The sequence below is a fragment of the Rhinatrema bivittatum genome, chromosome 9, assembly GCF_901001135.1.
Source record: "Rhinatrema bivittatum chromosome 9, aRhiBiv1.1, whole genome shotgun sequence".
NCBI classification, from domain to species: Eukaryota; Metazoa; Chordata; class Amphibia; order Gymnophiona; family Rhinatrematidae; genus Rhinatrema; species Rhinatrema bivittatum.
Window position 1 is genome coordinate 194,860,808 of NC_042623.1, and position 12,670 is coordinate 194,873,477.

General features: G+C 46.2%; 1 protein-coding gene across 2 annotated transcripts in view; it reads left to right on the forward strand.

The window, feature by feature from the left end:
* The window catches only part of DAW1 (dynein assembly factor with WD repeats 1), a 182,039-nt gene that overhangs the window by 70,853 nt on the left and 98,516 nt on the right, over window positions 1-12,670 (forward strand). For both annotated transcript variants that reach the window (XM_029617049.1, XM_029617051.1), the window contains exon 7: window positions 7,047-7,154. In XM_029617049.1, coding sequence (XP_029472909.1) covers window positions 7,047-7,154 — 108 coding nt within the window. The remainder of the gene's footprint in view (window positions 1-7,046; window positions 7,155-12,670) is intronic.

Consider the following 12,670-nt stretch of genomic DNA (forward strand, 5'->3'; position numbering starts at 1 on the left):
AATGTGTGACGCTTGCTGGGCAGACTGGATGGGCCGTTTGGTCTTCTTCTGCCGTCATTTCTATGTTTCTAACACAGGAGAGGATGTTATTATATCTAATGAGAACTTTTTAAAGAAGTTCTCCAGTTGCTCAGGTTGAAAAAATATATAGGAAACATTTTTGTATTTTATGTAACATTTACACGGAGAGAGATCCAAGATGGCCGACGGGTCCGGACGTGGGTAACCAGGGCTCCGAGGACTAGCGTTTATCTTTGAGTAAAATGCCTCATACCGGCAGAAAAAGATGTGCAAAAGAGAGAGAAAGTCAGTCTGAACTTCTTGAGGGCTGGATTCAAGGACCTATGGACTCCCACGTAATACGGGAGCAGAAGCCGGAGGGCAGCTCGCAGCGAGGAGAGTGGGTGGAAGAGGAAACCGCCTCCTCACATGAGCTTCAGACAACTTTATCCCCGGTATCGCGGACGCCCCCAGGAAACCCTGCAGCTCTGCGAGGAGCAAACGGGAAGGAACCTGACCATAAAGATGTGAATGAAACCACCGGAGAATCGTGGCTGTGCGATGAAGGCGGTGGGGAGGAACAGCAGAGGCCACACTTCATGGAAGAGACCGGCCTGGGAGACGCTGCAGGCTGTACGATACAGCCTCCAACAGAAAGGAAAGTACTTTTAATATTACCTAAAAAGAAAGAATTGATCAAACCAGAAGCTTTCTCTTTAGAGAAGATATGGGAAGCAATACAAACGGTTAATGATAATTTATTCAATCAGATAAATCCCTTGGTGTCTATGTTAAATAATACCACGGAGAGAATGGGGAAACTAGAGGAAGATATGAACAAACAAATGGCAAGATGTGAAAAGGTTGAGAATGAAGAGAAAGAAATGAGAAATCTTCAAACTAATGTTATAAAAGAAAATTCCATACTAATGAATCACTTAGAAAACATGGAGAATCAAATAAAAGGGAGAAATTTGTAGGGATGTGAATCGTTTTCCATATCGTCTTAACGATAGAAATCGTGTGGCAGGGCAAGAAAATCGTCTTAGGCACGATTTTTAGTTAAAAAATCGGTTAAAAATCGTTTTTTTTTCCGATTAGTGCGCACTAACTCGAGTTAGTGCGCACTAACGGGAGTTAGTGCGCACTAACTGGGAGTTAGTGCGCACTAACTGAAAATGATATAATTTGACACTTTTCAGGTCAGTTAAGGTCAGTTTAGGAATGAATATGTATTCCTATTGGCTGCCCTCTTATTTATTCATGTTACCAAGTTTCCTACTGACAGTATATGGGGGATGGGAAATGGAAACAGTTGGTAGCTTGACAAAACAAGTAATGTGATCAGTCAATGTGACTAGAACTTGTGCCCTAACCCTGATACCAGGGGTATTGTGATCTTCCTGCACACAGTGCCCTATCCCTATTAATACCAGGAGTGTTGTGATCTTCCTGCACACAGTGCCCTATCCCTAATACCAGGGGTGTTGTGATCTTCCTGCACACAGTGCCCTATTCCTGATACTGGGGGTGTTGTGATCTTCCTGCACACAGTGCCCTATTCCTGATACCGGGGGTGTTGTGATCTTCTTGCACACATCCCGATATCAGGGATAGGGCACTGCATGCAGGAAGATCACAACACTCCTGGTATTAATAGGGATAGGGCACTGCATGCAGGAAGATCACAACACTCCTGGTATTAATAGGGATAGGGCACTGCATGCAGGAAGATCACAACACCCCTGGTATCAGGGATAGGGCACTGTGTGCAGGAAGATCACAATACCCCGGAGGAGTGAGGGTCAGGCAGCTCCCCCCTGTCTGTGAAGCCAGCCTCTCACTAGTAATGCAGGGAGGGAGCTGTCTCAGACTTCACCATCCTCCCCCCCCCCTTACCCACACACCATTCACTAGCTGGGACATGGGGGAAGTCAGGAGTGAGGGTCAGGCAGCTCCCCCCTGTCTGTGAAGCCAGCCTCTCACTAGTAATGCAGGGAGGGACCTGTCTCAGACTTCACCATCCACCCCCCCCCCCCTCACCCACACACCATTCACTAGCTGGGACATGGGGGAAGTCAGGAGTGAGGGACAGGCAGCTCCCCCCTGTCTGTGAAGCCAGCCTCTCACTAGTAATGCAGGGAGGGAGCTGTCTCAGACTTCATCATCCTCCCCCCCCCCTCACCCACACACCATTCACTAGCTGGGACATGGGGGAAGTCAGGAGTGAGGGTCAGGCAGCTCCCCCCTGTCTGTGAAGCCAGCCTCTCACTAGTAATGCAGGGAGGGAGCTGTCTCAGACTTCACCATCCACCCCCCCCCCCCCCTCACCCACACACCATTCACTAGCTGGGACATGGGGGAAGTCAGGAGTGAGGGACAGGCAGCTCCCCCCTGTCTGTGAAGCCAGCCTCTCACTAGTAATGCAGGGAGGGAGCTGTCTCAGACTTCATCATCCTCCCCCCCCCCTCACCCACACACCATTCACTAGCTGGGACATGGGGGAAGTCAGGAGTGAGGGTCAGGCAGCTCCCCCCTGTCTGTGAAGCCAGCCTCTCACTAGTAATGCAGGGAGGGAGCTGTCTCAGACTTCACCATCCTCCCCCCCCCCCTCACCCACACAGCATTCACTAGCTGGGACATGGGGGAAGTCAGGAGTGAGGGTCAGGCAGCTCCCCCCCTGTCTGTGAAGCCAGCCTCTCACTAGTAATGCAGGGAGGGAGCTGTCTCAGACTTCACCATCCTCCCCCCCCCCTCACCCACACACCATTCACTAGCTGGGACATGGGGGAAGTCAGGAGTGAGGGTCAGGCAGCTCCCCCCTCTCTGTGAAGCCAGCCTCTCACTAGTAATGCAGGGAGGGAGCTGTCTCAGACTTCACCATCCACCCCCCCCCCCTCACCCACACACCATTCACTAGCTGGGACATGGGGGAAGTCAGGAGTGAGGGTCAGGCAGCTCCCCCCTGTCTGTGAAGCCAGCCTCTCACTAGTAATGCAGGGAGGGAGCTGTCTCAGACTTCACCATCCTCCCCCCCCCCTCACCCACACACCATTCACTAGCTGGGACATGGGGGGGAAGTCAGGAGTGAGGGTCAGGCAGCTCCCCCCCTGTCTGTGAAGCCAGCCTCTCACTAGTAATGCAGGGAGGGAGCTGTCTCAGACTTCACCATCCTCCCCCCCCCCCTCACCCACACACCATTCACTAGCTGGGACATGGGGGGAAGTCAGGGGTGAGGGTCAGGCAGCTCCCCCCTGTCTGTGAAGCCAGCCTCTCACTAGTAATGCAGGGAGGGAGCTGTCTCAGACTTCACCATCCTCCCCCCCCCCCCTCACCCACACACCATTCACTAGCTGGGACATGGGGGAAGTCAGGAGTGAGGGTCAGGCAGCTCCCCCCTGTCTGTGAAGCCAGCCTCTCACTAGTAATGCAGGGAGGGAGCTGTCTCAGACTGGTATCAGGGTTAGGGCACTGTGTGCAGGAAGATCACAACACTCCTGGTATTAATAGGGATAGGGCACTGTAAGAGATGACTGTAGTAGATTGAATAAAGATCTGATGTTTCTGCTCTCCTCACACCAAACAAAAACAACACACAAGCAGAGAAGCCCTTCTTACAAAGCTGAGCTAGTGAGTTAAGTAGGAGGAAAAGTAAACATACTGGTGCCAGTGTGGCTACTTAAAAAATACACTTACCAACAATCAATTACATATATTTGAACTGTGTACAGTTCCAGCCAGGACCACCTTTCTAAAATGCACAGTGATTGGCAAATTCAACATGCACTAGCATTTCAGGTGCCTGCTAACAAAAATAATAAACAAACAAGTTCTAGTCACGTGAGTGCTGATCATTACATTACTTTTTTTGTCAAGCTTCCAACTGTTTCCATTTCACATCCTCCCAACCATATTGGTAACATCAATAGATAAGAGCACAGCCAGCCAATAGGAATACATACATACATATTCATTCCTAAGTGACCTTTACTGACCTGGGAAGTGTGAACACTTTGTTTCATTTTCTGTTGGTGTTCGTTAGTTTCCAGTTCCATTTCCCATCCCCCCAACCATCACCTCAGTGGTAACCTTGGTAACATCAATAGATAAGAGGGCAGCCAGCCAATAGGAACACACATTCATTCCTAACTGACCTTCAGTGACCTGGAAAGTGTTTATTTGTATCATTTTCAGTTAGTGCGCACTAAATCGAGTTAGTGCGCACTAACGGGGAGTTAGTGCGCACTAACTCGAGTTAGTGCGCACTAACACGATTTAACGATTTTTAACGATAAATCGTTAGAATTTCTATTGTATCGTGTTCTATAACGATTTAAGACGATATAAACATTATCGGACGATAATTTTAATCGTTGAAAAACGATTCACATCCCTAGAAATTTGCGTTTAATAAATTTTCCTAGAGATCCCATGGTGACCCCACGAGATATGTGGAGGCAATATTTGATTCAGGCATTAAAAATCTCAGAGGAATTGATATCACCTATATCTAAGCTGTACTATATACCAGCCTTTAAAAAAAACAGAGAAGGAAGGAGAAAAAGATTTCAAATTCTTAACCCCTGTGAATATAATCGAAACCCCAGCTCTGGAAGTAACAAATTTGCTAGAAACGACGCAGAGAGAACAAGTGAAGCCTGCCACTTTAATTGTGACATTTCTGCTTGAATCAGATCGTGATTGGATTTTGAGACTATATTTTCGTAATAGAACTGAGTCTTTTCTTGGTTTAAATGTTGGAATATTTCCAGACTTGGCGAGAAGTACCCAGTTAAAGAAGAAAATTATTTTTGAAATTGAGACCTCAAGTACAAAAAATGGGAGCTATGTACATTCTCTTTTATGCTTTTTAATGTAATTTTATGTTTTCTTTTTATTGTCAATTATTTTAGGCGTGTTTCATTGTTAACCGCCTAGACCATTCTGTGTTAGGCGGTCTATAAACCTTATAAATGGAAATGGAACTTCCAGTTTCTAAGAGAACCCTTTCATCCTGGATCTCAAAGTGCATACAGTTCTGCTATCAGAAATGTTTGGAAGCCTTAGCAACCTCCCCTAAGGCTCACTAAGTCCATGTTATGGTAGCTTCCATCGCACACCTTCATGAGGTGCCCATTCTGGATATTTGCAAGGTGGCCACCTGGTCTTCCCTGCTCACGTTCACAGCCCACTACTGCCTGGACAAGCAGACCACAGCGGATGCGGATATGGGCAGAATTATCCTCAAATCGGGTACTTCTTGAGCACTGGAAAGCCAACAGACAAGAACTATCCGCCTACATTCTTTACTGTCTTGAGTGCCCTATCTGACCTCGCTGTCAGTACATACTCAGAGACTTTGCACTCAACACATCAGCTGGGGACTCCCAGACATCATGGCTAATTCAAGCTGCTTATCTACGGGAAAAGAGCAAGTTTGCTTACCTTAAACTGTGTTTTCCGTAGATAGCAGAATGAATTAGCCATGCTGACCCTCCCACCTCCCCGGTCAGTTATTGTTCCACTTCATCTTGCTTGGAAACGGTCTGAGGGAGACCGGGCCTGCGCGGGAAGATCCACGCAGGTGCACTACACTAAAAGACTCAGTGTTCTAGGAGAGCTCCGCCACCTAGCCGCCCGGAGGACGTCCCAGACAGCATGGCTAATTCATTCTGCCATCTATGGAAAACACTGTTTATGGTAAGCAAACTTGCTCTTCCTCCCCTCCACCAGCCTCTTTCCTCTCTCTCTCTTCCCCACACCAGGATCTCTTATTCTCCTCACCAGCCTCTCACCTATTTCTCCTCACTAGCTTTTCTGTCTCCCCTGACATCTCCCACCCACCTCTGCTTGTTTCTGTCTTCATGCTGGCGCCTGTGGGCTGATCTGCTTGCTGCTGTCACTATCTCAACCCCACAGGCCGATCTTCTTGCCATTGCTGTTCCTGCTTCCATGCCAGCTCATGTGTTTGCTGATATCACAGACTTTTTGCATGTACCTTCTCCCTCTCTCTTTCTCTCTCCCTGCCAGCAGCCTTTCTTTCTTCCTTCTCTCCCTCCCCCTTTCTGTTCCCCAACCAGCCTCCCTCTCTTCTCTCTTTAAACCCCTCACTTCTGCCAATCTCTGGCTTTCCTGTGACATCCCTCACGTCCCACGGCCACTCCTGCCTCCAAGTCTAATCTCATTGCTGCCATCACTACTACTGCTATGTAAGTCATCTCATGGTGATCTTGTTGCTGCTATGTTGACCTCCATATATCCTGATATCACAGCTCCTGCATGTACACCTCCCCCCAGCTCAACAGCGACTCAAAGGGTGGGGGCACTACACTCCTTTTATGAGAGTGTTAATGACTTACTGGCTTTTATTATATAGAATAGCAGAATGAATAAAAGTGTTGCAAAAATATAAATAGCAATAATCATCTATGCACTTACATTCTTGCCATTGGTGTCTATCTGTTCAGGCCAGTGGTGTGTTCATGTGCATGCCCACTAACATTTATGCCATAGCTCTGAAGACTGGAGCGGAGCTCAGGGATTAGCTTCTAGCTCATATAGCTGGAAAACAATGGGAAATTGGCGGCACAGCTCAGTATGGCCTACGTATGATGATGGATACAACAAATAGTTGTGACAGCTGCTTTGGCTCACACAAGCCAGAGGAGGGACAGAGCAACAGTGGTAGGAGCAGGCAATGAGAAGGTGGTGTGATTGAGCTGGGGACCAAATAGCGATCGGGCATGGAGAAATGTTATACGAGTATTCAGTGCGCCACAAATGTTTTGCTGGTTTTAACTAGGAGAAACATGACACAGTAAGTGAGATAGTTCTTGAGGTGTCAAAACCTTGCCCCTCATTCTACAAAACTATTTTTTGGTTATAGATAAGAAAGCAACATTGCGATGATATAAATGTAAACATGTTTGCTCATATCAATTCATGAATTCAGATCTCCTAAGTAGCTTAAGTATTTTCATGTAATTCAAAAGAAGAAAAAGATCTTGCTCACGTTAAGTTTTGTAATTGTATTATTTTTGTAATAGGTATGTTTATCGTTCAATCCTCAAAGCACTCTAGTAGCTACTGGAAGTATGGACACAACAGCAAAGCTGTGGGATGTACAGACTGGAGAAGAAGCTGCCACTCTCACAGTATGTCTGGTTTTTATAGTGCTAAAGTGTTTTGCTGCTTTTGTAATTTTTTATTGAAATAGATGTGTGAATGACTGATGTAAGTAAGCAGTTGCATAATTGATTAGGGGACTTCATGGAGTCATGATATGAAACTTCACGGGCGACAACTAAGAACCAATATCAGGAAATATTTCTTCACAGAGAGGGTGGTGGAGGCCTGGAATGCCCTCCCACAGGAGGTGGTGAAAACAAAAACAGTTGAATTCAAAAGAGCATGGGACAAACACTGCGGATCCCTAAAAACGTAACGAAATGGATGGTATAACATTTCTGCATAGGAGTAATCTGCACAGAGTGGAGTTACTACCCTTAACAGAAAGCATGGGGTTAACTTGCACAGAGCAGCAGTTACTACTCTTAATGGAAAGCATGGAGGTATACTGCATGGCGTGGCAATTACTACCCTTAACAGAACACATGGAAGTAATCTGGAAGGTGCGGCAATTACTATGATAAGCAAATTGCTGGGTAGACTAGATGGACCATTTGGGCTTTTTCTGCCGTCATTACTGTGTTACTGTGTTTTCCACTTTTTGTAGTTCTGGACTGTATATAGGTGAGAGCTAGGAAGAAGCACCGATAAGATCAATAATGGTTAGCATTTCTATACTGTTTGTACTAAGCAAACATTTCAAGGAGAAGCTATCTTCTGCCAACATTTTTCTGTAGTGTTGCATGATTCTGAATTGTATCTTTGCACTTGGGTTTTAACTTCTATAGCCTGTCAGTAATGTTCATAGCTGGCATTGTATAGAAAAAGACCCCCTCATAGCTACATAAAGGTCAATTTTCAGAAACCCGGAAAATGAATATCTTATCCAGCTAACATTGGCTGGATATCCGGGATATTCAGCGGTATAAACATCCTGCTGAATTCCTTAAATAAAGTTATTTGGGTAAACCTACTCTGAAACCACAGAGTGAATTTTCAAAGGGGTTTCACGTGTAAAAATAGCATATAAGTGTGTAAGAGCATGTATGTGCATATATGCTATCTTATAAATATCGAGTACATGTGGTTTTTTTGGTTTTGTGTGCATATTTTACTGGAGGAAAATAAAAGTAATCTATAGGTGTTCCAGGGCAGAGTTCCAAAGTTTGTGCAGTAGTTGCAATTTTGTAAGAGAAATACATGTATACATTACCAAACTTATTTGTACACTTTTACACCTGCTAATTGACTTGTGGAAATGAAATCGGACTTGTCTGTTGTCTGCAAGTTTTGGGGTGAACTGTTGTGGGGCTCGATGTGAAGTGCTAGAGGTTCTCAGTGAACTGGTAGAGGTATCGGCAAACTGATTCCAAGTTTGCATTAAAGTAAGTATTTTCAAAAGTGAATAAATGCATATTTTATAAAATACTTGCCTCTGCGATTAATTCTAGTTTAATTTTAGTTCATGCAGTGTCACAATATTTTCTCTGGGGGACACGCAGGATGTTAATCCTCCCACATGGTTGACATTATCCGATTGAGCCTGGCATGGAAAGCTTATGTCAAAGTTTCAAGAACTTTGACTGAGTCTCACTGAGCATGCCCATGTATGCATTATGTCATTTTATTTATTTATTTATTTAAAAACTTTTTTATACCGGCATTCGTAGGACACATCATGTCGGTTTACAAATAACTGAGAAAGGAAATTACAATGAACAGGGGAGGGGGATAACTGGATGATATACAAAAGTACAGGAGAGGAGAGTCAACAGGCAGCGTTACAGCTATTTGCATTCGATTAGGATTAGATATGCAAAATGAACTAATATACAAAGTTAAGGGGCATGTGCACTTGAGACACTTAACATATGATGTTAACATATCACATATGAGACACTTAACATATCATGTGGCCACACGGGGTCCCTTCAGTTTTTTTTTCCACTGAGCCCAGTGGTCATGGTTTTTCTGAGTCTCACTTCTTTTCCTCTGGGTTTTGTCCTTTTTTCAGAGAATTCTTTGCCTTGTTGTTTCAGGGTGCCGCTTTTCTCCTCATATCCAGAGGTAGGTTTTTCAATTGTTTTTCGAAATTTCTTTTTGCAGTCTGTTTCCTCCAGGCAGTGGTGCATTTGGTGCACATCTGTCCTTGAATTCTATTTAGCATTTCTTTTGTATTGACATGTTGACTGGGTTCTAGCGATGCCCTCGATCTGCAAGGACCTTGTCTATCACGGATCTGCATGATAAATGCGACCTCTGCTTGGGGCATTGCATGACATCGGGTGTTGCAAATGCTCACAGATGACCCCCAAGGACGCCAGGCCTGAATGGAGAAGATGGAACAGCTCTGAGCGCCAGAAGACGATCCATCAACATCGAAGGACCACATAGCCACACCGATGGACATTAAGCTGTCAACATTTGGGAGGCTATCAGTGCCCTTGATGTAGATGGCCAGAAGGAATCTTGGAGACAGGTCATCACCCATGTCCTCCCAGTTGAAGAAGGATTTGGGTTCCTCCTCTTCAGCCTTGGCACCAGGGCAGGCCCATGCCAAGCATTGAGGGAAGTTGAAGTGTCGGCATTGGTCTCCATCAATGCACGGTGCCAGGTGAGAAGATGGTCTGGCTTCAGCCGAAGTACCTTTAAGTGACCCAGTGGTAAGGTGAGCACATCTTCCAGGATCCTGGAGGGTTTGCCATGATCTTCACCGGTCCTTTCATCAGCCACCGATTCTCTTCTCAATTCCAAAGAGGATGTGGCCACTCCTTCTGCCTCCCAGTCGATGTTGGCGTCTGCATTGTTCAAGGAGAGGTTGGAGAGACAAGTGCAGATTGCTGTGGAGAAGGCCCTGCAGGACCTCAGTGTGGGAGCACTGATGGCATAGAGGATGGCACCGCATTTCCTTGAATTACTACTTGACTACTTACAGGCTCTCATCGATGCACTACAGACACCAGCATCAGTGTCAGTTCGCGCCACTGCATCGATGCCTGAAGAAGCATTGGAGTCAGTTCCACCCATCCCAATGCTCATCACAGATTCCTCAAAGGAGGAAGCTTCCCTGGGGGACCAGAGGACCTCGGGAGTCCAGGCTTCATTGGTCAACCACTCCAGTTACCATACCACTGACTGGGGACCAAGCACCCAGGAATCTCACACCCTCTAGTCGAAGTGGGGAGGAATCTATGTATTTCTGGAGACGTGGAGGCTCTGACGGTGGTTCAGATGACGAGGTATTAGAAGGTCTCTCTTCCAAGCCTTCTCTTTCCCCTGACAGAAGAAGTCCCCACTGAAGGATCTGTCCTTTGCAGGATTTATTCAGTTGATGGCAGAAGCCATTCCCTTTACTTTGGAGACAGAGGAAAATACCAGGCACCGAATGCTGGATATCCTCCAATATGTAGAGTCTCCTAAGGAGATTGTGGAAATCCCAGTGCACAAATTGTATGGCAGTTGCTATTGAGAATGTGGTAGAACCCCCTCGCTGTGGCTCCCATCAATAGAAAGGCTCCCACACTAGTCTGTAGTGGTTGAGTCTGCTCTCACGAAGGCCAAATGCTCTAGGGGCCAACTCCTTGGTGTTCCTGAGGAGCGATCTTAGGGCCATGGACTTCCTTGGGAGAAAGGTTTTCCAGGGTGCTATGCTTATTGCCCACATAGTGGCCTACCAGCTCCTCATGGAATATGCAAGACATTCTGAAGCAGGTACAGGAGGTGGCCATGCATCTTCCTCAGAAGCAGCAAGAAATCCTCCAGTCACTGGTAACTAAAGGTCTGGAATATGAAAAAAAAATAGGGTCCACTCGACCTAAGGTTGTTTTAGAAGCGGCAACGAGAGTCTCTGCTATAGGTATTGGGGCCCGCAGACTCACTTGGCTGCAAGCCTCTGATCTCCATTCTGAGGTGCAGGAGCGACTCACTGATGTGCCCTGCACTGGAGAGAATCTCTTCAGAGATTGAGTGAAGGATGTGGGGACACAGATTTGTGAGCACTGCGCAATGTTCCATCAGCTCTTCATAGCCATTCTGGACCTAGCCTTCTCATCCAGGAAGTACCTGAGATCTGGGCCAAGAAAGTCTATCTTTTGCCCGAAGAGGCAATATCCCCTGCTCTCTCATTCCTGTCAGCAGCCGGCCTCTCGCACCCGTCCCAGGCAGCAAAGGGTGCCTAAGCCCCAGATAGGATCCCAGCCAACTCCAGGAACTGGACTGTAGAGAGCATAGCCAAGATCAGAGTACCCAAGCTACTTTGGACCAGTGGGTACTCTGTATAGTTTGCAGAGGGTACAGATTAAATTTATTGGGTATCCCACCAAATCACCTCCGAGCCCATCGTGGGGGTTCAAGGCACATCAGGAGGTGCTATACTTGGAGCTCTTCTCCCTTTTAATGGCTAATGGCTTTGAGTCCATTCCACTAGTGCAGAGAAGGATAAGCCTTTACTCCAGGTATTTCCTGATTCCTAAGAAAACCGGGGGACTCCATCTCATCCTAGATCTAAGGGCCTTGAACAAATTTCTCAGGAAAGGTTCAAGATGATTTCCATGGGAACCTTGATTCCTTTTTTAAAAAGGAGATTGCTTACATTCTCTTGATCTAAAGGGTCCCTACACCCACAACGAAATATTCCCCATACATTGGAAGTATCTCAGATTTGAAGTTGGAAACCTGTGTTACAATTAGCGGCTTACGAGATGGCTCCGTGAGCCACCTCACTCACCCCCAATGCCGCATGAAGCTTCCTGTGGCTGGGACGCTGCTTCAGACTGCTAAAGCCACTCTGCATGGGTCATAAGCCAGCACTGTGCCTGAGCGCCGCCATGTTCCTGCTTTCTCCCTCTAGGCACGCGTGACTACACTTAAAGGGCCCGTGGCGTGAATAGCCCCGTGGCACCCTCTGATGATGTCACATGCCTACCCTGGGCCTACTTGAGCTCTTCCGTCATAGTGGTTCCTTGCCTCAGCAGCAGGTCTCCTGCATTAAGCAGTGCGGGTTGTTCTTGCATTTGTTTGTCCTGCATTCTTGATTGCTACTGTTTGTTTCTGTGTGTCTGTCACATCCAGCCTTGTCTTGCTCAACTGTCTTGTCCAGCCTTGTCTTGCCTTGCCCAGCCTTGTCTTGTCCAGCCTTCCTTTGCCCAGCCTGCCTCATCCACCTTTGCCTTGCCCAGCCTGCCTTGTCCAGCCTTGCCATGCACGGCTTGTCTCGCCCTACCTGTTTGTTTTGTCCAGCCTTGCTCTACCCAGCTCTCTCATCCACTGTCTCTTTTTTTTTTTTTTTATTTCTGAATTTCAAATATATAATTCAATAATACAATTGAACATCTAACAAGAAATTAAATTTCGTTTACAAACATCAAATTAAATTAAATCATTTTTACATTTTACCCTTTCTTGTTTCCAATGCACTATACAAGATACTTCAGGAGGAGATCATAAGCAAGTATGTAAAAATAAGGAAAAAGATTAAACTTTCAAAGAAGTAAATATAAGGGTATTACAGGCCTAACTATAAACCCAATTTTCTAGGATTAGG